This window comes from Dermacentor andersoni, chromosome 11 (assembly GCF_023375885.2).
Source record: "Dermacentor andersoni chromosome 11, qqDerAnde1_hic_scaffold, whole genome shotgun sequence".
NCBI classification, from domain to species: Eukaryota; Metazoa; Arthropoda; class Arachnida; order Ixodida; family Ixodidae; genus Dermacentor; species Dermacentor andersoni.
Genome location: NC_092824.1, coordinates 65,958,212 through 65,979,698, shown reverse-complemented (window position 1 = coordinate 65,979,698; position 21,487 = coordinate 65,958,212). Strand labels below are relative to the sequence as shown.

At 45.6% G+C, this 21,487-nt stretch overlaps 1 protein-coding gene across 2 annotated transcripts in view; it reads right to left on the bottom strand.

The window, feature by feature from the left end:
- LOC126518382 (KICSTOR complex protein SZT2-like) overlaps positions 1-21,487 on the bottom strand; it is a 256,520-nt gene that overhangs the window by 50,648 nt on the left and 184,385 nt on the right. For both annotated transcript variants that reach the window (XM_050168245.3, XM_055064554.2), the window contains 7 exons: positions 21,136-21,229; positions 14,031-14,207; positions 11,925-12,128; positions 10,999-11,150; positions 9,704-9,887; positions 4,348-4,544; positions 2,559-2,700 (listed from right to left, as the gene is read on the bottom strand). In XM_050168245.3, coding sequence (XP_050024202.2) covers positions 2,559-2,700; positions 4,348-4,544; positions 9,704-9,887; positions 10,999-11,150; positions 11,925-12,128; positions 14,031-14,207; positions 21,136-21,229 — 1,150 coding nt within the window. The remainder of the gene's footprint in view (positions 1-2,558; positions 2,701-4,347; positions 4,545-9,703; positions 9,888-10,998; positions 11,151-11,924; positions 12,129-14,030; positions 14,208-21,135; positions 21,230-21,487) is intronic.

Here is a 21,487-nt window from a genome sequence, read left to right as displayed (position 1 = left end):
GAGACGCCACCGTTAGTGAATGGCTCCGGATCAATTTCGACCCCTTGGGGTGGGTTCCAATCCTGGCCAGCATCATAAGACAGTCTGAGTGAGTGGTAAAATGATCAAGCATGCCCTGGGGCTCCTTCCTGCTCCTTTTAAGCCAGATGGGAAAGGAGGGTACACCTTTCCTCATGCGACAGTACGGTAACTAGTGACACACGGAACCTTCGTCCACGGCTCGAGTTTGTCTGAAAAGGTCCATGGGAGTGAGGAATTTTGTTTGAAATGACCATTGTGCAGTCTTTGGAGTTCAAATTCATGGGATTTTTCACTATTGAAGAACACAGGACTTTGCTTGGACCAACAAGCGGCTCGAATTATCCATCAATTTCAAATTATCGAGATTTCACTGTACTATCTCTGAGTTTAGCTTTTGGCGTGCGCAGACCTATGAAAAACACATCCCTTGCGTTAGGCATGTAAGAAAGCGTGACTACGTTTTCCTGCGAGCAGGCAATCTTCCCATAGAGTTTACAAGCTTCCAGCTCAGCCACCATCTTGTTCAGACAGCACAGCAGCCTGCGTCATTTTCTCCACCTCTTCTTTATTCAGAAATCATCCTGCATTGCCAGAAGGCGTTATAGCGTGGGGGGGTTATAACATTTCAAAAAACAAACACGTCTTCATTTTTACAGCACACTTGTTCTTCAGACAAACCGTTCCACTCAGTAATACTCCTTTCAGTGAGCCCTTGTTTATTGCACGCAATTTATTGTATGCCCAAGGAGTCATAGCTGCATTCCTTTATATTTCCACAAGTGTTTTAAATTAGGTTTTGGTTTGTCATTCAGTTCCTGGAAGTATTTGTCCCTCGCAATCTTTATCTTTGCTTTGTGTTCTTGGGTAATTTAGAGCAGTTTTTCTAGGTAAAACATACTTTTAGTTCTCTTGAACTTTGCAAATACACATTCTGTTTTTGTTATTAACCTAAAACAGGTGCTTTACCCATTTTACCCATGGTTTGCGATGCATCTTCAGTTTGAATGAATGTATATGGTAAGTACCACTTTGTTATTTCAGTCAGCGTCAGTTTAAATGCAGACAATAATGCATGCACATTGATATCCTCTACCAGCTACTCCAGAAATGGCAAGTAATCAAGTAGTTTGCTGTCTATTCTGCAAAACTTGCTTCTATCAAAAAAGAATATTCTATTCTCACAGGATACCCATCAATGAAATTGACATTCGGCAGTTGCTATATTAGCAGAATGATCTCTAATACCTGGTATGATTGTGGAATTGATAATGCTTGGCATGTTACAAAATAACAAGCCTAATATGTTCTTCCCATGGGTTTGCTCTATAACATACTGAAATAGGCCACACATATCAACAATATTTTTGATTGCAATGTTCACTGCAGTATTAAAATCGACAACATAAATCAGGCAGGTTGAAATCGCCACCCAACAACATATCTTCACCAGAAGCTTCTAGAACAACATGATACAGAACACTGAGCATTCTCGTATCTGAGCTTGGTGGTCGATAAGCTGCTCCAACAACAAACGAAAAGCAAGCAGACAAGCAATTTTCACCCACACAGTTTCAATATTATCACAGTTTGTATCTAAGGCACAAGAATAATTCAGAGTAGAATGAATCAGTAATAACATGCCCCTGCCAAGGTGAGGCATATATCTACGATAGGTGATGAAATCGCCTGAACACTTCTACATCTGCAATTGTTAGGTTAAGCATAAATTCTGTTCCAGCTACTATATCTGCTCTCACAGATTCAATCACACCAACAAGCTCACCAGTTTTGTTAACTACGATCCTGTCTGGTTTTTTTTCGGCTTCTCTAGAATGTCTGCTTAGCCAAAGCCACCTAATTTGTAGTCTAGGCAAGTACGCATTTGAGCACAGCCTTAGAGTTCTTTAATGTGCACCTAAAGCATGGCGCACGAGTGTTTATGCATTCTGCCCCCATTGGAATGTGGCGCTGGTGGCCTGGAATCGATCCTCCGACTTTGCGCACAACGCCATCACCACCAAGTCACTGTGATGTCGCAAATCCTAGCTATTCGTACATCAAAAGCAGCGAAGCTGCATAAGTTCTCAAACCCTGTGCAAGTCCTATGGGTCTGGTATGCCAGTGCCCTAAATCTATCTGAGACTTTGCAACACTACACTACCTTACTACTGAAAGAGGGATGCAAATTGGAGGACACTGACCTCCTTTGTTCTCAACCTCTTCTAATAGTTACCTTCTACCAACTAGCCCAACAAGAGTACTCCTGCTTCACCATATCCGACGCAATTTTTTCAGTATACCCAAGCTTTTTCAAATGCTTTACTTAGTACTTCCGTACTCTCCGTTATTTCCAACGCACGTTCGTGCAAACTGTGTCAGCTCTACTGTGTCAACTTCACTCTGAACTATGCACCTGTATTCCTTTGATAGAGACCACAGTGCTGCAAAAAAAGCCGTTGTGGAGCTTTTCTACACAGCCTTAATGTAAACGAAACATCCAGCAGACAAAATCGCAAATCGGCAGCATGATCACTCACCTTTGGCTGTCCGGCTGCTCTCAAGATAAGTGGACAAGCTCGAGATCCCCATGAAAGCCTTCCACTGGGCCATGTCTCGACCAACGACAATGAAACATCGCTGGCTGCCAGGAACAGCTGTTTCAGCGTACTTCTCGGGAAACTGGGATTGTGGTCACAATTACACCAATGTTACTGTAAAGTTACAAATGCACATTTACACAATGAGAGTAATTATATACATATCATCCCCAGATGTGTTAAGTTACTGTGCCTATTCAACAACGAAAGATGCCCCATAAATTCCTATATAATGTAGCTCTCCAACAATGCTGTTAGCCCTTTCCTGTGTTTCACTCCTCTGTAACCTTCCATAATCTCTGTGACACTGGGGAGTGCAACAGCGCATTACTGTATATCACTGCGAGAAAGAAATGGACATACAGCTGTAAGCAGGGGTGTATTTACAGTACCACTTGTCACATTAGACAGCAAAGAAAATCTAGGCAGCAATAACCGTTTTGTTGTGTGCCCATATCGTTGTCTATACTCCTTTTGCAACAATATGTACACTGGCATTGGTATTTATTTGAATGGCTGAATATAATCACAATCACAGATCAGCTAGTAAAGAAGATACAGTAAGATCTTCTTAATTCTGCCTTTATTAGTTGGGAAAATCGGATAATTTAAACTCGTCCTCTGGCCCCAACAGGCATATGCATTATTCATGGGAATCAAACTCTCACCAATTCGGAATATTTAGTCACACGCCGGTTAATCTGGACAACTCTCGGAGCTTGGCAAGAGCCACAAATGTGCCATACAAAAGAGTAAAAGTGGCACTATTGTCCAACTGAAATGAAGCGGCAGAGTCTGCTCTGCTATAGTCAGCAGCGAAAATTGTATGCGAATGACAAAAATGCCAGAACGTTTATTTGCACCTTCATGGCCTTTATTCTTGCATTTACTGCCATGCAGGACAGCACACTGGCTGCGTGCCTTCATAACTGTGTATTCACCATCCATGATTACACCAATGGCGACAGCGGTTTCGTCCACAGCAGTTGCGCCAAACAGTAGTTTTCTTTTAAATCAGTGCAATCAAGCGCTGCGTGCGCAACGTCCCAAACATGGCGGGAGCTGTCGAAGTTGAAGAGCGCCAGGACAATCTGCTGGCAACCAGCTCACTGGCAAAAGGATAATCAGGATGTTCCCGTGGCAGTGAAAAGCATGTCTTGGATGAAGATGCACGCCGCAGCCGTGCTGCAAAGAAAGCCGCGAGGCCTTCACCGTTGCGAGTGCTTATCAGTCATGAAAAGATGAGAAGTGTAGCTTCCGCATGGCTTTTGTACGAAATAAAGACAGGATTTCCTTTTCATTTAGTAAATAAAAGCGTTTTGATGTAGTAAGCATTTGTTTATTGCTTTCTCGATATCCTCGATAATTTTACTTTTGGTTACTTCGGACATTTTTTTCAGTGCTGTGAAATCTGAGTTAAAGAGGTTCTACATTAGAAAGCCCACGGAACACTTTCCAAGAGAAAGCAAGTGACGTATCATGCAAGATCGTAGGCACCATGCTGCATACAGTGGAATAATATCTGGCTCACATGCAGCATTGTCTACAGGTATAGAACTTTTTCTTACCACATACATAAAGTGTTTCAATGCCCCTTAAAATACACTAATGGTGTCGATTATTGATACCATGCCAACTTGCCAGAACTAAAGTTACCCTTAAAAAAAAAGTTTGCGTAACTTGCATTACCCGACACCACGCAGCCACAGTGAAAGCTCACTAAGCTTACCATAGCATGCTTAACGAGCGGGTTGAAGTGGATGAATTCGGTGGGCCGGCTTGGGCGCCTCGTGCCTTCTTCGGTGAACATGGTGAGTGATATTTCAGGTGCCAGGTTCTTGAGGCCATTCTGGAATTCCTTCAGGATCAGCGGGACAGCCCGTCGAGCCTTGACGGTGCAGCGGTGCACAGCCAAGCTGGGAACACCTGACCAAAGAAATAAAGTGTGAAAAAAAAGGTGCGTGAGAAAAAAAGAAGAAGTGGACAGATCCAACGCACATTTTGGAATCTGGAAAGTGAAACTTTTATGAAGCGCTTTAGTAAATGTTACGAAACTGTTTACCTTCTGCACAGCATTTTGCAGCACAGCGATTACATGTCTGCCTGGCAGCAAAGCGCCGAGACCCCCACCATGGGACCCATGTGGCTGCCCATTACAATGGAGAGTTTTAAAATTTGGGCCCCAAGCGCCTAGGGGCTCCAAGAAGATAGTGGGTCACCACTGAGAATGCGCAGAATGCAAAGCAGCCTTGGCTCTTTGCGTTAGGGTCAACACAAGGACCCTAAACTTGAAAAATAGCGTGGGTCCCCAAGCCGCCTTGGGTGGCTTGAGCAGGCGACAATCAGTCGCGTGATAGCCAAGAGAAACATACAAGCCGCAGCCATCATGTCGCTCAGTCAAGTTATGACGCCAAGCATGACTGGACACAAAGCTTCGTATGCGTAGTCACATTTCACTCCAACTTAAATCGGCATACAACAGTTAGTTGCAGAGCAAACTCAGCATGTTCCAGGTGATTTTTGGCATATTCAGAGGCAAGAGATGCAGCGCAATGCAAGAAGACGCTAGCAGAGGTCAGGTCGGCATCCTTCGACTCCCCCCCTCATGGTAGCTTAGAAAGGGCAGAAACAGGTCGCACAAATAATAACATAGTTATCATTTTATTACATATTTGATTTCAAACCGTCTTGTTTGTTAAAAAATGAATTCGTTTAGGTTTTGTTTCTAAAAAGACTCCTCTTTTTGCTGGTTTTTTGCTTTCAAGCATCTTCTATTTTCCCCACTGCACCATCTCAAGCGTGCAACCCAACCCTGCAAATGGGTCCCCAAAGCTTTTCCCAAAGCTTTGAGTTCCCTATTCTAAAGCTCTCTAATGTCTCTGAGATTGGCCCACTTTGCAATGAAACTGCCTCCAGGGTCAGCCCCCTTTACTCTGTGAGAAACTGGCCTCAGGAAAGCCTAGGAAAAAAGGCCTAACACTCTAATAAAGGAATTATGCACTTTAGGTGTATGTTTGTTGCAGCGAGGATATTTAGGGTAACATTTGTTGTTTTGCAGCCTAATTCAGTAAAGAACAGCGCAGGCCACAGGCAAATCTGCAGAGGTATTACAGATGCGGCTACAGATAAGATGATTCGTTATACCAGGGCTGTCCGTTGTTTAAGCTGTTTGGCAGGACAGGAGCAACCATGGCTAGCAAATTCAGGGAGGGCTTGCAAAGAAAGCTTGACTTTAATGTTTCTGGTACTAGGGCCCAGATACACAAAGTTGTTCATAGTGAAGAACAGCTTGTAGGGAAAAGGCACTGGGCAATGACGACAGTGAAAATCTTCGACAATGAAGTGAGAGGCCAATGACAAGCAGCTCTTATGAGTGAAGCATGCCTAGTCTTCGATTCAGTTTCCCGAAGCAGGTGAACCTCTGGTCTTCATTTGATAACAATTTAGCTTAATAGGAGGCTTTCAGTTCAGGACCAACTTCAGTTTCCCAATTTAAATAGGTTCTAAATGCAAAAATGCTCTCATTAGACAAGTAGCCAACCAATTCGAATGAAATTTAGCAATATAGTTGAAAAGCTAAACTCTACCGGCCGTAGGAAGCAGAATTTTTATATAGAGCCTCACAGCTCTAACAAAAAACTGGAATAAATTGGCAAGACTAAAGAAAAAAGAACTGCAGCTTGTGGGGAAGCTCAACTCTTACGTGCACCTGATGTTCTCCCCGCATGGCTCTCAGATCTCCTGTAATCTGGCTTTTCCGCATAGCTAACCACCACCAGCGGTTGGTGTGGTTGCAGCCTCTTACGAGAGATGGCCACCTAACGCCACCTAACGGCAGGGTTACTCAGTTGCAAAAGGGAGTAAGCTGTTCCTGTTGGGCTTGTGATCGGTAAACGGCGCAGATGTTTCGCGCGTGCGCCAATCCATCCTTCGTGGGACCGTTCTGAGAAAGGCTTAGGACCAAGGCACCGGAATGGACGAACACAATCGTTCGAACATGCCACCATTCGTGTGACCGTACACGCGAATGATTAAGCATTGGTGTCCAGCACGCAGGCGAACATGTTCGCTCAGTATCCGGTCGCGGTGAGTCGGACTTTCTCGATTTGTCGCACGCCAATCAGCACATTCTATTGGTAATAATTCAGCTGGCTATAGATTCGTGTACAAAAGGTGCAATAAATGCGTTTGTGATTGTTTGCATTACTGCGTTGTTGTTCCTTTGTCCTAAGAGCACGTGTGAGACTCCAGAAGTTTACAAATTTGTAACTATGCACGAAAAACACATATCAGAGTTCTGTAAGCAGCTTCTGTTACAGCACCTGAAGCAGACAAATGCATTTTATCCCAAGAAATTGTGTCTACAAAGATATATAGTAATAAAAAAATATAGCACAACTTTACAGCTCACGTAAAATTGTTGCAATGCTTGTGTCGCACCCTTTAGTATATTTCTGAGCAGTGCATAATACATCAATTTTGCTTGCTTTAAATGTCCCAGTAGGTAAAATTTACAAAACAGTTATATATATATATTTTTTTTTCAACTATACAGTTGTAAGCATTAGCGCAAGCTCTTGGGCCATTTGGTGCATGATGAACTTGAAAAAGGGGGTACCAGCGAAACACAAAGGATGCGCAGACAAGGAAAAGGCATTAGACACGGACGGATGCCGGACTTTCAAGTGTACTTTATTGAAATTCACATTGCCACACATAGCTTCCAACACATGCGCATCTTCAACTCCTCCCAAGACATGTGCATATTTAACACCTCGAAAGTACATTACAGTAGGTAAAAGATGATTAATAAAAAACTGACATTGATGCACCAGTCTTGGGAGGAGTAGAAGTTGCGCATGCGTCGGCTGTTTTCGCATGGTAATGTACTTTTACCATGTGCTGGTGAAGTGACTGGAGATGCTTTTCAACAGAGGTTGTGAAGAAGTTAAAATTAGTGAACACCACAGTGGTTTTTCAAAGGCATTTCAAGGTAATTTGACAGCACATATTAACTCAAATCAACATTCTACATGTGAATAACTTCGCTTTGCCACTCACTAGACTCACTAGGAATACCTAGACATCTGCAGTTCTGATAGAGTGATTGGGTGTGAGCCACCTGAATAAGCTAAAGGGGGTGACATTCCTCCTCTCTTGCACTTCCCTTTATGGAGTCCCCTTCCTCGACATACTCATCTTCTTTCACCACTCATCCTCTCAGTTTTCAGTTTTTGATTGCAGCTATCGCGCTATGCAGCAATGCGATCGGCATGATATTAGGATTCACTATCACCGCGAACGTGGGGATGTGCATCATGATCAAGAGCAACTGTCAGGGTGCCAGCACGAGTCAAAACAAAAAAGACAAGAAAACAAAAGGCACTGCCAGCAGTGCGCGGACGCTCACCCACGTTTCCGCGAAAACTACGCCAGCACAACCCTGTGACGCCACTGAACCAATAGGGAGGCGTGGAAAAGCCCCAGACGTTTTCACCTGCCCTTGCTGGCAGCGCAGGTGCCAAGATAACCAATGACACAACGCCCTTCACTGCACTGGTGGTCTTCCAATGATTCCTGCCAAAGCCAAAGCTGCCAGTTTGGCGCAGTGTGGCACAATTTTGGTCATTGTTCCGCTTTTTGTGTAATTTTGTACACAGATTTGCTTGAGTATCAGAATGATGCAAGTGGTGCAGGATTCCTACCCCTGCACATGAACGACCCAAACTAGAAGCCATTTGTTTTTGTACACATATTACCGTATTTACACGATTGTAAGTCAACCTATTTTTTAAATTAACTTACGATCGAAACCAAAGCATGGCACCACCAAAAAAGTGAGACCAACGAGATATGAGGGGAGCTACAACGTAGTTACCATTTTATGATTGCTCTATGGCCCTACCCGTATTTTTCGCTATCCCGCACACTTGTTCGCTTTTCGGAAGGGTTTTTCAACATTTTTTAGAGTTTTACAGCGCACACAACACTCATGGGGGCGTGTCAATAGTCGATGGAAGTGCTGCTGTTCCATTCGTGGCGGCACCCCAGAACGGCGATACTTGCAGGCAGTCATTTGGTTCTTTATTCTATGGAAAGTACCGATAGTTCATGGAAGAGCAGGCGCTGCTCACATGTTTCTATTTCCCTGTAGCTCTTAGCCATTGTCTTAGCATAGAGATGCGTTCGACTCGGCTACGTGCTACTTCCATGCTTTCTCAGTCGTCATGAGTACTTCAGGCCCACTAAACATTCGGCCCTTGTTCACAGCAGCGTTCAAGAGGGCTGCCATCCTTTACGCTGAAGAAACAAATCACTGCGTAGCGGGTCGCAAGTTCGATGTTTCTGAACAGGTGGTGCAAGAGTGGCGACTGCAGCAAAGCGAAATTTTCACCTGTGACGGCAAGCGAAGAATTTTCCACAGGCCGAAGTTGGGACGCTTTCTGGAGCTGTAAGAGACGCTTTCCGGAGCTTGCAGGGTACGTCGCTGAAGTGCATGATCGGTCCCTGCCAGTGAAGTGAGACATGGTCATGAAACACGCCTGGATCTTCGCCTTTTAAGGACATGCACCGCCGTGAGTACAACGAGTGGCTGGCAGTAGAAGACCGCAAACTTAGGCCAACCGGACCTGTCAAAAGAGTCTCCCTGAAGCCTGCATGTGGTTGGGTGCATTTGGTGTCGGCTGCTGTTCCCCAAGATGTCGTAGTACGGTCGTTTGCCAAACGTGGAATTTCGCTGGCCGACGACGTGCTGTGAGACCGTAGCAGCGATGATGATGGCAGCACTAGTGAGGATGATGGCACAAGTGAAGACGAGTAGTCCAGTGACCATGCCAGCTACTAATAAATTTTCGTTATGGAATGCGTCGTTGGGTATGCTCTTTTTTTTTTTTTCCTGTCACGTGATATGGGGGTCGACTTACAATCGTGTAAATACGGTAAGAGGTTTGGAAGCTTTTGGGAGGCTGGGGGAGCTTCATGTAGGGGGAGGATTAGAGGAGGAGAACAGGAAATGAAGAATAGTATTACCTTGGAACTTATCTCGGACCTTAATTACATCTTCACTCAATAATGTTGTCACTTACGGATTTGAACCCCGCCTTCAAGAAACCCGTGGACACCATGTTGAAACATGGCGTTGAGCTTCTTGCTGCTGCTCGAGGCCCAGTTGTCGGATGCAAGAAACTCTGCCTCCATGGAACGCATGGGGCCCTTGGTGCCACCAGAAGTCAAAGATGGTGCAACATCGGCAAACAGTGAATCGGAGAACTGGAAGGAACACAAATGGCAGTCATCATGTGTCAGTAAAGTTGAAACTCAACATAACGAACACTAAATAACAAATTATCCAATATAACGATGTAAATCTAGAAATGTTTTTGATAGTAACAGGTAACGAATATGGACGCCCCTGACTATATTTTGACCAGGCTATATCTAGCCTGTTTGCATTAAATGATCGTTTCCATCGAACAATTTCTCACCGTAAAGTTGCAATGAGAATATATAGCAAAAAGTATGCTTACATCGAACAAATATAGCTGCCACTGCTGATGTATCGAACTTCAAACAGCACGAACCTGCCCAGAAGTTATCTTTTCCACACGGCGCCCAGGCGAGCTACCACGTCCCCTTGGAAGAAGTGATATAGCCTAGCTGTGCCTGCGTGGTTCTACTACGTCGTGGCAGGGCCCCCCTGTATAAAAGATTATCCTGATCTGCCTTGCAGTGTTTGCTCACATAACAAATCAGTTAATTGTCATCATAGCTTCCTTTCCTGCAAGTTTGTGGCTTGTGGAGTTTCATGCTACCGTTTCATTGTTTGTTTTTCTATGTGTTGCCTTTGTTTGTTGCCTTAATTTAACTTTAATTACTCTATTAATTAGGGCAATTGTATTTAGCAATAATGAATTATAATGAACCTCACTATTCTTAATTATCCTCAATTACTTGTCATTATGCTTATGTAATATTGTCGTAGTTAATCTCCATTAGGCTTCCTTACTATTCATTAGTCTTAAGGAGTCTTATAAATTAAATAATTTCATTGTAATCAATCTTATTAGTCTTTTATTAACCTTAATTACTCTTAGCACCTCTTCAGCACTCACTACATATATTCATAATTGTGAACCTCAGTAGTTAGACGTAGTCATAAGCCATTCTCATGTATACCCCCATAGACCCCATGTATAGCTATGGAGCACATCATGTCACGCGTTACAAACGGATGGACAGATTTCCGAGGGAAGTAGACCCAGAATGATAATGCACCAAAATCGTACGAAAGTAATCTTTCTATTGTATTGGCCCAAATGTGACTGCCGCTGGTATGTCTGGGAAGTGCACCCTGCTTCAAGTCATACAACCACGTACTCACATTGAACTCAGTAGGGTTTTCCTTGGGCGATTTGACTTTTTCAGAGACGTCAGGCACAGAAGAAGACATCTCCTTGCCTCGGGATGTGAACATGCCGAACAGGAAGGGCTTGTCACGTGCTTGTTCAGCAAGGACACGACCTGTTCTGCGCACTGCAATCAGAAGAACGATTATACTTGCAGAAAACCTTCCTGCTCCAAGGTGACACACCACAGGCTGCCAGATTTCACATTATGCAGTATGCATCGGATTGGGAAATAAGTCTTTAGAAACATAGAAGTCACAAAAAGAAAAAAAAAATTTCTTCCAGCTTTGCCTATCGGCCTAAAATTAAAGGGGTGCGTTGTCGCAGTTGCACAATGACGTCGCAGAATGGAGCAGCATGTAGTACGTACACTGAACCATTCACGACAGTTTAGATGTATTTGCAGTGAAAAAAAGTTTGACTCATATGTAGGGCACATCTTTTGAGAGATACATACAGACCTTATTAACAAAGAACTTATTTTTAGGCAAAGCAAGCAAGCAGCAGCAAACTTCGAACAGTGACAAGCAACGCATTGTTTTAGATCACAGTGACCTTGCGGCTGCCAATTCTGTCCACCTCAGAAGCTTGTTTCTAGAAACTTGCTGAGAGCAGGTACCCTTTCTTGTGTCCTTTCACCATCAGATTTCCAACTAAAGGTTCGGGGACCAATGAGTGAAACTTTTTCACGAATACAGTTTATTGCTCATAAAAGTTGATGCAACGTTTGTAAACTCATAAAACAAGCCCAAATTTATAAACTTTACAAAAAATTCGAGAGAGTTTGGCAGGTAGGACATCGTCCACGGTCTCAACCTACTTTACTCAGAGAAGGAGTCGGCCATGCGAAGTGGAGTGAAGTGGCAGAGAAAGCTTTGCTTAGAATGAAAAACCCATTCACCTTTCACGGGCGTCGGAGGCTCGCTGAAGCAGGCGGGCTCCCCCTCCTCGTAGGCCTCATGGAAGACGGGACAGGTGAGGAGCCGGTACTCCATCAGGACATCCCAGTAGGCGTGCTGCACCGTGCTCTGCAGGCGCTGCACCAGGTGCTCCTGGTAGTCCTTGCCCACACACCACACTTGGAAGCGGATCATCGCCATGGGTCCTGCACAAGGACAGGCCAGTCTTGTGTAAGAGGTGTGAAGGAACACCAAAGAGAAAAATTATTACTAAACTGCCCTTCAACAAAACAAAAAACCCACCCTTACCGAGAGAAAAAGCTTGGTAAGACAGAAAAACCACCAGAACAAAAGACCGGTGACAGTGTAAGTTCCCAAACCAGCTCACCATGATGTCATGGATATGGACAGTCTCTGCTCAAGCCTAGTTCATTAAATTTTTTTTAATCAACAATGATCGGCTCTCACTGTATTCTAAATGACTGCACTTAGTAAAAAAAAAAAAAAAAAAGAGCCTTGAAAGCTGTGGCGTTACACTATCGTACTAACGCTGGGGCTGTTGATGTGAAATTAAATAGATGAAACTTTGAACATCATTTTTTCTTCTGCTCGTCCACCTAGTACCTTGAAGATGACAAAAAATAAAATAAAACTTTATAAGACTAAACTGACTTCTTTGGTGTCCCGATAGTTACAGGGTCACCCATCCTAGGGAAAATAGCTTGTTAGTACTCAAGCTAGTGTAATTTAAGCACTTCTTCCACACCATGCTGTACATGTGCCTTATAGTACAATGCCTTATGTAGATATATATTAGCAAAAGATTTATTAAAATGTTTCATGGCAAATTGAAGCTACTATGAGCATTTGAATGGAAATAAGGTGTCTCCCGAACAGTGGATGACCCTGTACATCACAACTCATCAGTGCATCACATGCCATACTGTATTTACTCGTGTAAGGCCTGCCCTCGTTAAGGGCTGCACGCTCATATTGAAGTGATGAAGTGTAAAAATAAAAACTTGGGAAAAGAAAGTTTCAGTAGGCACCACGTACATATTCATATGCTACCAAATTTTCACAAGCCACTACTAGAAGGGACTGATTACTGTTCTGCAGATGACGATGGCACCATCATCGCCACCTCATACCTTGCCGGATATCGTAGGAAAATCCAGCACACTTCAGCAATATCAGCTGTGATGCTGGGAATCGTTCAGCTGCATCGTGGTTTAGGGTGCGTTCCGCTCATGTAACGATGGGGAAGTACCTGCTCCGGCCTTTAAGCTGCAGAGGTTTGCATATGTATGCGGTTCTGTTGAAAAATGTCGTAAATAGCTATGAAGTGAACAGAATCTCAAACAACTCAAATGGCATGGACGACAACCAGCGTTGGGAAGGCACCGACAAGGACAATAAAAGCATTGACAGCTGACTCTAATTGGGTGCATTATTCTGCATAGCAGTCCAAACGTAGTCCGAGACTTTAGTGTGTAGCCATAAGCCTTCCTTGTGCAAGGCCTGCACCTTGTAAAAGATCTTACAAAAAAATAAAAGAAAAAGAAAGAAAAACGAAAAGTGTGGGCGTTACACATGTAAATATAGTGTCATACATGCCATACCAAGGCCACTCTTGCACCTGTGAGTCACATGGTATATGATGTGACCTACCAGTTTCCAGTCAAATGTGCATACCTTAGATGTGCCATGACACACTGATTGGTCACTGGTAGGACATGACATTTCTGCACAATCAGAAGCAGCCATGATTTAGCGAAATTTCTACATTTGCATTAAATATTCGTAAACATATACCGCATTTGCATGGTTCTAACACGCCCCTGAATCTAATGTGTACCCAATTTTTGCAAGCTCAACCATTTGAGGATTCTTGCTACACATGTTGCTGATCCATCCTGCATGATTTTTGACATACATCCGGCACTGATTCTATGTTCAATATTTTTTGCATATTCGACAAGGTGCTGCCATCTCTATGGAGTCACCCAAAGTCATCTGAAATTGCATTTCCATTCACCGCGGTACGCAACTCAACTTGTTTACATTCAAGCGCTTGCTCACGCATTAATAAACTCGGAATCTCTTACCAGGTGTTCCATCGGCTCCGGCATCACTGACTTCCTCGTGAGAGAGAAACGAGACCTCCTGGTATTCAGTGGGCGGTTCGGTGCCGCTGAAGGCACCCGCGTTGAGCACTGGGCTGTTCAGGAACTGCACTGGCCGTCCCTGGGCGTCCACCACGGACAGTATGATGCAGGCAATCCCTGCGCAGTGGGAGAAATCAAATGCGAACATGAAAACAGAAAATGGTGCAAAGTGACCAGCATGAAAAACACAAATGTTTGTACAACAGAAATTCAAGTGGGAGCAACAGACGCTAGAAGTACGACCTTCTTTTCTTCTTTATTGAGAACTGGCCAGAGTGTGTTGTGAGACGTTGATAGAAATGAAATGACCATCATTTATAGTGATAGAATTTAGCACGCTGTTTGCTCAAAACCTTAAAAACCAGTGACTGGCACGGCCTGGCAGTGAAGTATTGGTACTTCGGATGTAGTATATGAGATTACTATAAGTAAGTCGGTTGTTAGTAAATTATTGCTTAAAATTGCAGTTCGTATATTATTAGGCATTTACACTTTATTCTATGTGTATTACGAAGTAAATGAAGTGCATGCTAATGAGCGACGCTGCCTTCATGGTAACGAATGGAGTGGTAGAGCAGGTAGAGCTGTTCAGTGCATTGCGGCGCACATGAGGGCTGTTGTACTCACACGTTTTCAAGTTAGTGGCCCGAGTTCTGTAGCCACTGTGAGATACAAAATGCCCCCAACGAATTGCACCGTGAATGGGTCCAGCACTGCAATAATAGCACTGCTATATCCTACCACTTAGCTTGGCTTGGCCAAGCTAAGTGGACAAAAGTGCACATTTGTGAAGTGTGGGAAACTGGTCACACGGCGTGTGTATACACAGTAGAACCTCGCCCATATGTTTAGGAAAAAGAAATGTGAGAAAAGCGTACTAACCGAGAAAACATACGATCTGTAGTAGCTAAAAAATTTGACAGACTCAACTACTGTTGACATCTACATAATGCAAAGCGTCGCACAGATCTTTGCAGCATGAGATGCCGACACGTGTTGAGCTGGTGGTGCTCCGGTGGCCAGAGAAGACGCGTTTTGTTGTTTTCCTACTGTGTGGTGTTCTAAGAGGGCAACCGGAAACCTAAACGAAATCGAGCTGGTGGGCGACGCCGGATGCCACCGAAGCGAAACGTGATGCCCACATTGCACCGGTGCACCTACATTATCTGCACCTACATTATCGCCTACTAAAAGTGTGCAGTATGCTACCAATGGCATTATGCAACACATGCTGTAAAACAGATAGGTGAAGATGCTTATCGCAATAGGTTTGGCGGAGATAGCTGTGGATGTGGCATGCGACGACTCCGGGGTAGATTAGCTGGTACAGAAATTAGAAAATGAGTGTGCACTGGCGTTCTCATGTGAGATGGGTGGGAGAGTATTGCAGTGAAGCTCCCATGACGGGCCGCTATATACTGTTACTGCATCGCGTGCGCCTCACGCACTTTATTGTTTACATAGTATCTAGCCACCGAAAAACGAATATGATCGCAGTGTGCAGCAGCGAGTGGCAGCACGTTTCGGTTATCGCGCATTAAAAGCATGTGCTGCGCTTCCGACGGCACTATGCACTGTGAAACAGATAGGTGAAGATGATTATTGCAATAGGATTGGCGGTGACAACCTTGAATGTCGCGTGCAATGACCTCAAGGAAGATTTGCTGGTACCGAAATGAGAAATTGAGTATGCGCCGGCACGTTCACATGTGGGTGAGTATTGCAGTGAAGCTGCCGTGCCGAGCAGCCCTATATACTGTTCTCGATTGTGCGTGTCTCGCGCATTTTCTTGTTTACATGGGATCTAGCGACAGGAAAATGTATCGTAGGATCACAGTTTGGCAATGTTATGAACGTTGGTGCCAAAAAAACTTGTTTTCCAGGGACATGTGAACAGGTAAAAAATGAGTGTAACTATATTGGGCCATTTTTTGCGCTCTCGATTACGAACGTTGGCGCCGGGGAAACGTACTTAATGGGAATGTATCAACAACGTTCTACTGTATATATACACTATATACAATTAAACCTCAATATAATGAACCTCGATTTAATGAAATTCACAATGTAACAAACTATTTTTGTTTCACGATTTAATGAAGTAATTTCGTGATATGGTTTCAATTTAATGCGCATCTATCAGCCCTCTTCCCCTAGCATAGCATGTTTGTCTCCTCTTCCTCTACCCTAGCTGTAGCTTCACATAGCTGTCCATATGGGGGCCATGTGCCGTATCTTGGTGTTAATCTTTGGCAAGTGCACAGGAAAAAAATCGAGATGGTTGGTGCCTTGATGCACATTTTGTCTGCACGCTTCTAGTGTTGGCAGTCGCGTAACCTCAAGTTTTCAAGGCACATTGCGAAGCGTTTGTCGTGTTGCGACAGCGAGTATGCATGGTCATTGAGTGAAATCTTTGCCTGAGTGCACGTGACACCCATAAAACTACAAACCTTACGTCGTGTAGTTGTCTCTTCGCTGTCGCCATCAATGCTCTGCCTTTCTGGCGAAACTGCAACATTTCTTTTTTTCTTTTCTCAGGGCAAATACCTGTATCTTCTCACATGTTTGTCTTGAATTTGAGCACGCCATCAGATGACAGATGCTGTGGGGATGCGCGACTCTCGCGCGTCCCCTGATGTTTTTCCCGCATAGCGCATCCCCTGATATGCTGTTTTCCCGCACGGCTCGCGTGGCCTGGCGCCCGCGGCGTGGTACAAGCGCGGTGCGAGAGATGGCGCCACCGTCGCGGCGGGGTTACTCGGGCACCGAGGGACAGGCGCTGCCTCTTTCCCGGCGGGTCGGCGAACAGCGCCGGACGTACTGCGCGCGCGCGCCAATCCATGGTTCGGCGAGACCGTCTCGCGTCGCCGCCTTGGACACCGTTGGCGTGACTGTACACGCGAACGACCAGGCGTTGGGATCCAGCATGGGGCGAACATATTCGCTCGCAATGCGATCGCGGTAAGTCTGACTTCTAGATTTGTCGCGCGCCCATCGGCATGTTTTGGGGATATGAACTCGGCTAGCAGGCATTGATCTATGAAAGGTGCAATAAATGCCCTTGTGACTGTTTGCACTACTGTGTACTGTCGTTCCTTTGTCCCAAGAGTACGGAGGAGAACCCTGTATCTCCCACATCTGGCGCCCAACGTGGGGCTCTTGGGGCATCGGACGATAGAGTTAACATTTTTGCTTCGTTCGAGACCTTTGTTTGAACCGAAGCGTAGGCCTAGCGTGGATTTTGATCGCTAGCGTCGGCGGCGTGCGTTCTTGAGCGAGGCGACGGTGGCTGTAGTGTGTTTGAACATGTCAACATGCTAAGCCTTTTCGCAAGTGTTTTTTTTTAATGGCATTCGTTGGTACGAGAGCCACGTGGTCTGCATCCTGGGAGAGCGAGGCTGAGCGCCCGCGGAGCAGTGGCAAGCCTGAAGCGAGTGAGTACGGAAGCCTCGTGGGTGGTCCGAATTTCTTATGTAAATAGCTTCTTCTATCTCTTTGACTCGGATGAAGTCGCGGCTCTGGGAGCCGGGTGGCCGCGGGCCACGGGTGCCACGACGGGCTGACTGGTATTGCGGCCTGGCACCGGGCGCTCCGACACCGTCTGGGACGGTGGGCGCCGTCAACTCGGATGCTGTGTGCACCGAGCGGAGTAGGACCACCTCACAGAGCTAACGTCTCCTCGCGGCTGCCTGTTTTGCGCTCATTTTGAGTGTTTTTGGATGCCGGTTGTTGTCAGAGTAGCGACGCTTTAGGCCTAAGGCTTTACGAAGCTGCCTGTCGCACGTGGAGGGACACAACCTGGTGGACCGTGGCGTTGAGGTGTTGCAAGTTGCTTCCCTCATTCTAGTTAGCCTCGCACGAATTGAAATTACTCGTTCGACTCAAGAAAGCGAGCTTCGTTCACGTGAACTTAGCATCTGAGTAGCTGCCCGATCTTTTGCTAGCCGAGTTGAACATCGTACCACGTGGGCGATGCGCATGCAGAATTCCTCTCCCTTGCACTACTGTAGTGTTTGCCGAGTGTGTTGAGTTTACGCAGCGTGATTGGAGTCACCCCTGGCTTGCTGTCACCTGCACATCGTCCGCTGCTGCCCCGGACTACGATCGAGTCACCCCGGGCGATGGTGATGCTGTGGCCAGTTCGGCGCAGCGACTTCGGCGGCCTCCTGCATCCAGCTCACAACCCTCGGCGGCGGACAAAGGAGCCAGCGGTCACCGACAGCTACGGCGGCTCTTGCCAGCAGGGCGCGTCGGCGCGAGCGACGCTTGCTCGTACCGACTACTGCGTCGTCGTCTCCGGAGTCCTGGCCTGGAATGATGCCGTCGAGTCTGCAAAGCTGCTGCTGTGACCGGCGGACGCCAGCGGTGTACCCCAAGGACAGTCGGCTCGCATGTTACGGACAGCGTGTGGACATTTCCCCGGCGCGGCCACTGTTGCATGTACCACCTTGTTCGCGAAGCACGGGTTAATGTTAGACCGTGTCACATGTTTCGCCGGAATAAGAAGTGATTTAAGGTTGGGGGGATGTGGGGATGCGCGACTCTCGCGCGTCCCCTGATGTTTTTCCCGCATAGCGCATCCCCTGATATGCTGTTTTCCCGCACGGCTCGCGTGGCCTGGCGCCCGCGGCGTGGTACAAGCGCGGTGCGAGAGATGGCGCCACCGTCGCGGCGGGGTTACTCGGGCACCGAGGGACAGGCGCTGCCTCTTTCCCGGCGGGTCGGCGAACAGCGCCGGACGTACTGCGCGCGCGCGCCAATCCATGGTTCGGCGAGACCGTCTCGCGTCGCCGCCTTGGACACCGTTGGCGTGACTGTACACGCGAACGACCAGGCGTTGGGATCCAGCATGGGGCGAACATATTCGCTCGCAATGCGATCGCGGTAAGTCTGACTTCTAGATTTGTCGCGCGCCCATCGGCATGTTTTGGGGATATGAACTCGGCTAGCAGGCATTGATCTATGAAAGGTGCAATAAATGCCCTTGTGACTGTTTGCACTACTGTGTACTGTCGTTCCTTTGTCCCAAGAGTACGGAGGAGAACCCCGTATCTCCCACAATGCAGGCACTAAGCGCGGTCAGCCATGTGTCCAAGATTTACGGCACCGCACGATGCAACATGCTAATCTCGGGCTCCAGGAGCCATGCTAGTGCACTGCTCTCAGCACGATCTGCACTGCGCGCGCGGATGCTCATAACCCCACTATAATGGCCAGACCTACTCGTGATTTGTTTATAAGTCATTACTAACAAGATACTATCCACCAGGAATGTTCTGGAAATTCGTGAAATTATTTTGACTGTTGAAACTTTAAAACCGCGAATTAACGAAATTCGCAATTTAATGAAGTTTTTCGCTGCAAGTACAATACATATAGTGCAACTGATAGTGGTAAGCTCCGCACCACCGTCAGTTACACTTCACTCCACGAAGAAGCAGGATGTGTGTCAAGTGAGCTCCTGGACACCACTTTTCAATGTAGTATACACAGCTCAAATCATGGATCCAGGACCTCAAGGAAGTGTGATGATAGCTCACGCATTTCTCCCGCATTCACTGCTAAATTGCCACTGAATTTTTCTTGTTGAAATCAAAATGGAGATTTGATCAGCATAGCATTCAGCTATTTTTTCCTGATGAGCAACACTGTCAAGGAGGCAACAACAGTTAATGCTGGTGGCAAGAGGAAACAAGACGCCTAGCCACCTCTTCCATACAAATAAGAAGAGGTGGCAAGGAGACATGAGAACAGCCTTGATACTAAGTCTCCAGGAGAAACTAGCTAAGTGATAAATTGCAATTAAAGAAAAAAGCTAATCAAAAGCAATAATAATCATTGAAGCAGGTGGGGTGTCAAGTGCTCTAGGTAACAAAGGACACAACTCACAGTAGTGTGAACATACAATAAGGGCATTTTATTCATCCTTTTAAAGAACACTGCCAGCTAACCAAATACACACTAAGAATAGTTCCTCTGATGAATAGAGAAGGTTCAATTGGCAATGCAAGGTTACTTAGTGAATGTTCACCCATGTCATCAGATACAGAGGCCTAAGTCACTTGCAAGTGCAATCCCGGCTACGGAATGCATTCCGAAGCCAAATGGGAAACATTCTGGGGGACCGGCCCAAAATGTGTGCTGATGAGCCTGCGGTTGTGCTATGCGTGCTGACTCTTGCAAGTTCCTCTTGCACCTAAGTTACCCATGCTGTCAGGTGGCGCTAGCATCAGAACGCCCACACCCTCTCACATCATATCCGCACAACTCTCATAATTGCACATGTGTCATGCCAGATGACAATGACACAATGATGAGAGCAGTGCAATGATACCGACACAATAATGACATGTCGAAAAGAGCACTGATGATGGCATGGAGATGACTTGTGTGTACCAGGCCCATTGTTGAACCATGAAAGGGGAAAAAAACTGGGTGCTCTTTCTAGCTATTTCTTCATCTATTGTGATAAGACTAAATATTGTTCCTCTTAGGTCATATTTAGATTCTTTTAAATTTTCTTTTTTTTTCCTAACACTATTGAGCAGTGGAATCATCTAGAAGGTTCCGTGCATACCTCTGGATAAGTTTTAAGCAATTTTGAAACTGTGTGATTTTTCATTACTTTCTTTTTTTGTTCCTGTTACGTACACTAGGGAACACTCTGTATTCTCTGCTTTTATGTTTGCGTGTAATCTTTGCTCAATCCTGCTATGCAAGATGGCAGTACTTGTAAACAAATTTTAAAAAATAAATAAATAAATAATAGTATTTTGGCACATTTAGAATGGGCGTGCCAGAAGCCAGAAGAATCAGCAATGGCTGTCCTACTAAAACAGAGAGTAAACCTGTATTAGTGATGCCTTACATGACTAGCCGATGGCATCCTTGTTTTTGTTTGTTTTACCGGGGCAGTCAGGTGAGACGTGGACAAAATGTGCTCATTCTCTGTGCTTAATGAGTTAAGCTATCCATGCGAACAGTGCTAGAGCTGGCATTCAACAACAAAGCATAGAGAGGTCCTGAAAGTACACAGGCACCCTACCATTGCTGGGAGTGCCCCTGGCCATGAAACGGTTGAAGAGGAAGACATCCTCATCCTTGTGGAACAAGGCATGCGCAGGGTGCTCCACGTATGGCTGTAAACATGCACACATTATTAAAATTGGCACTACACAAGCACATTCAGAAATGTGTTCTACAGCAACATGAACAATGTTAATCACAGTGGCACCATTAAGAAAAACTCTATGCCAAGTAGCACTGCACGGTCAGCTAGGAGCTGCATAATGTACCTTCTCAGCTCAGCACACACGCACCATTAGCCACAAAACCAGGCATGTGCAAATATTCTATATTTTCGAATATTCGATAGAATATCATGCTACTTGATATTC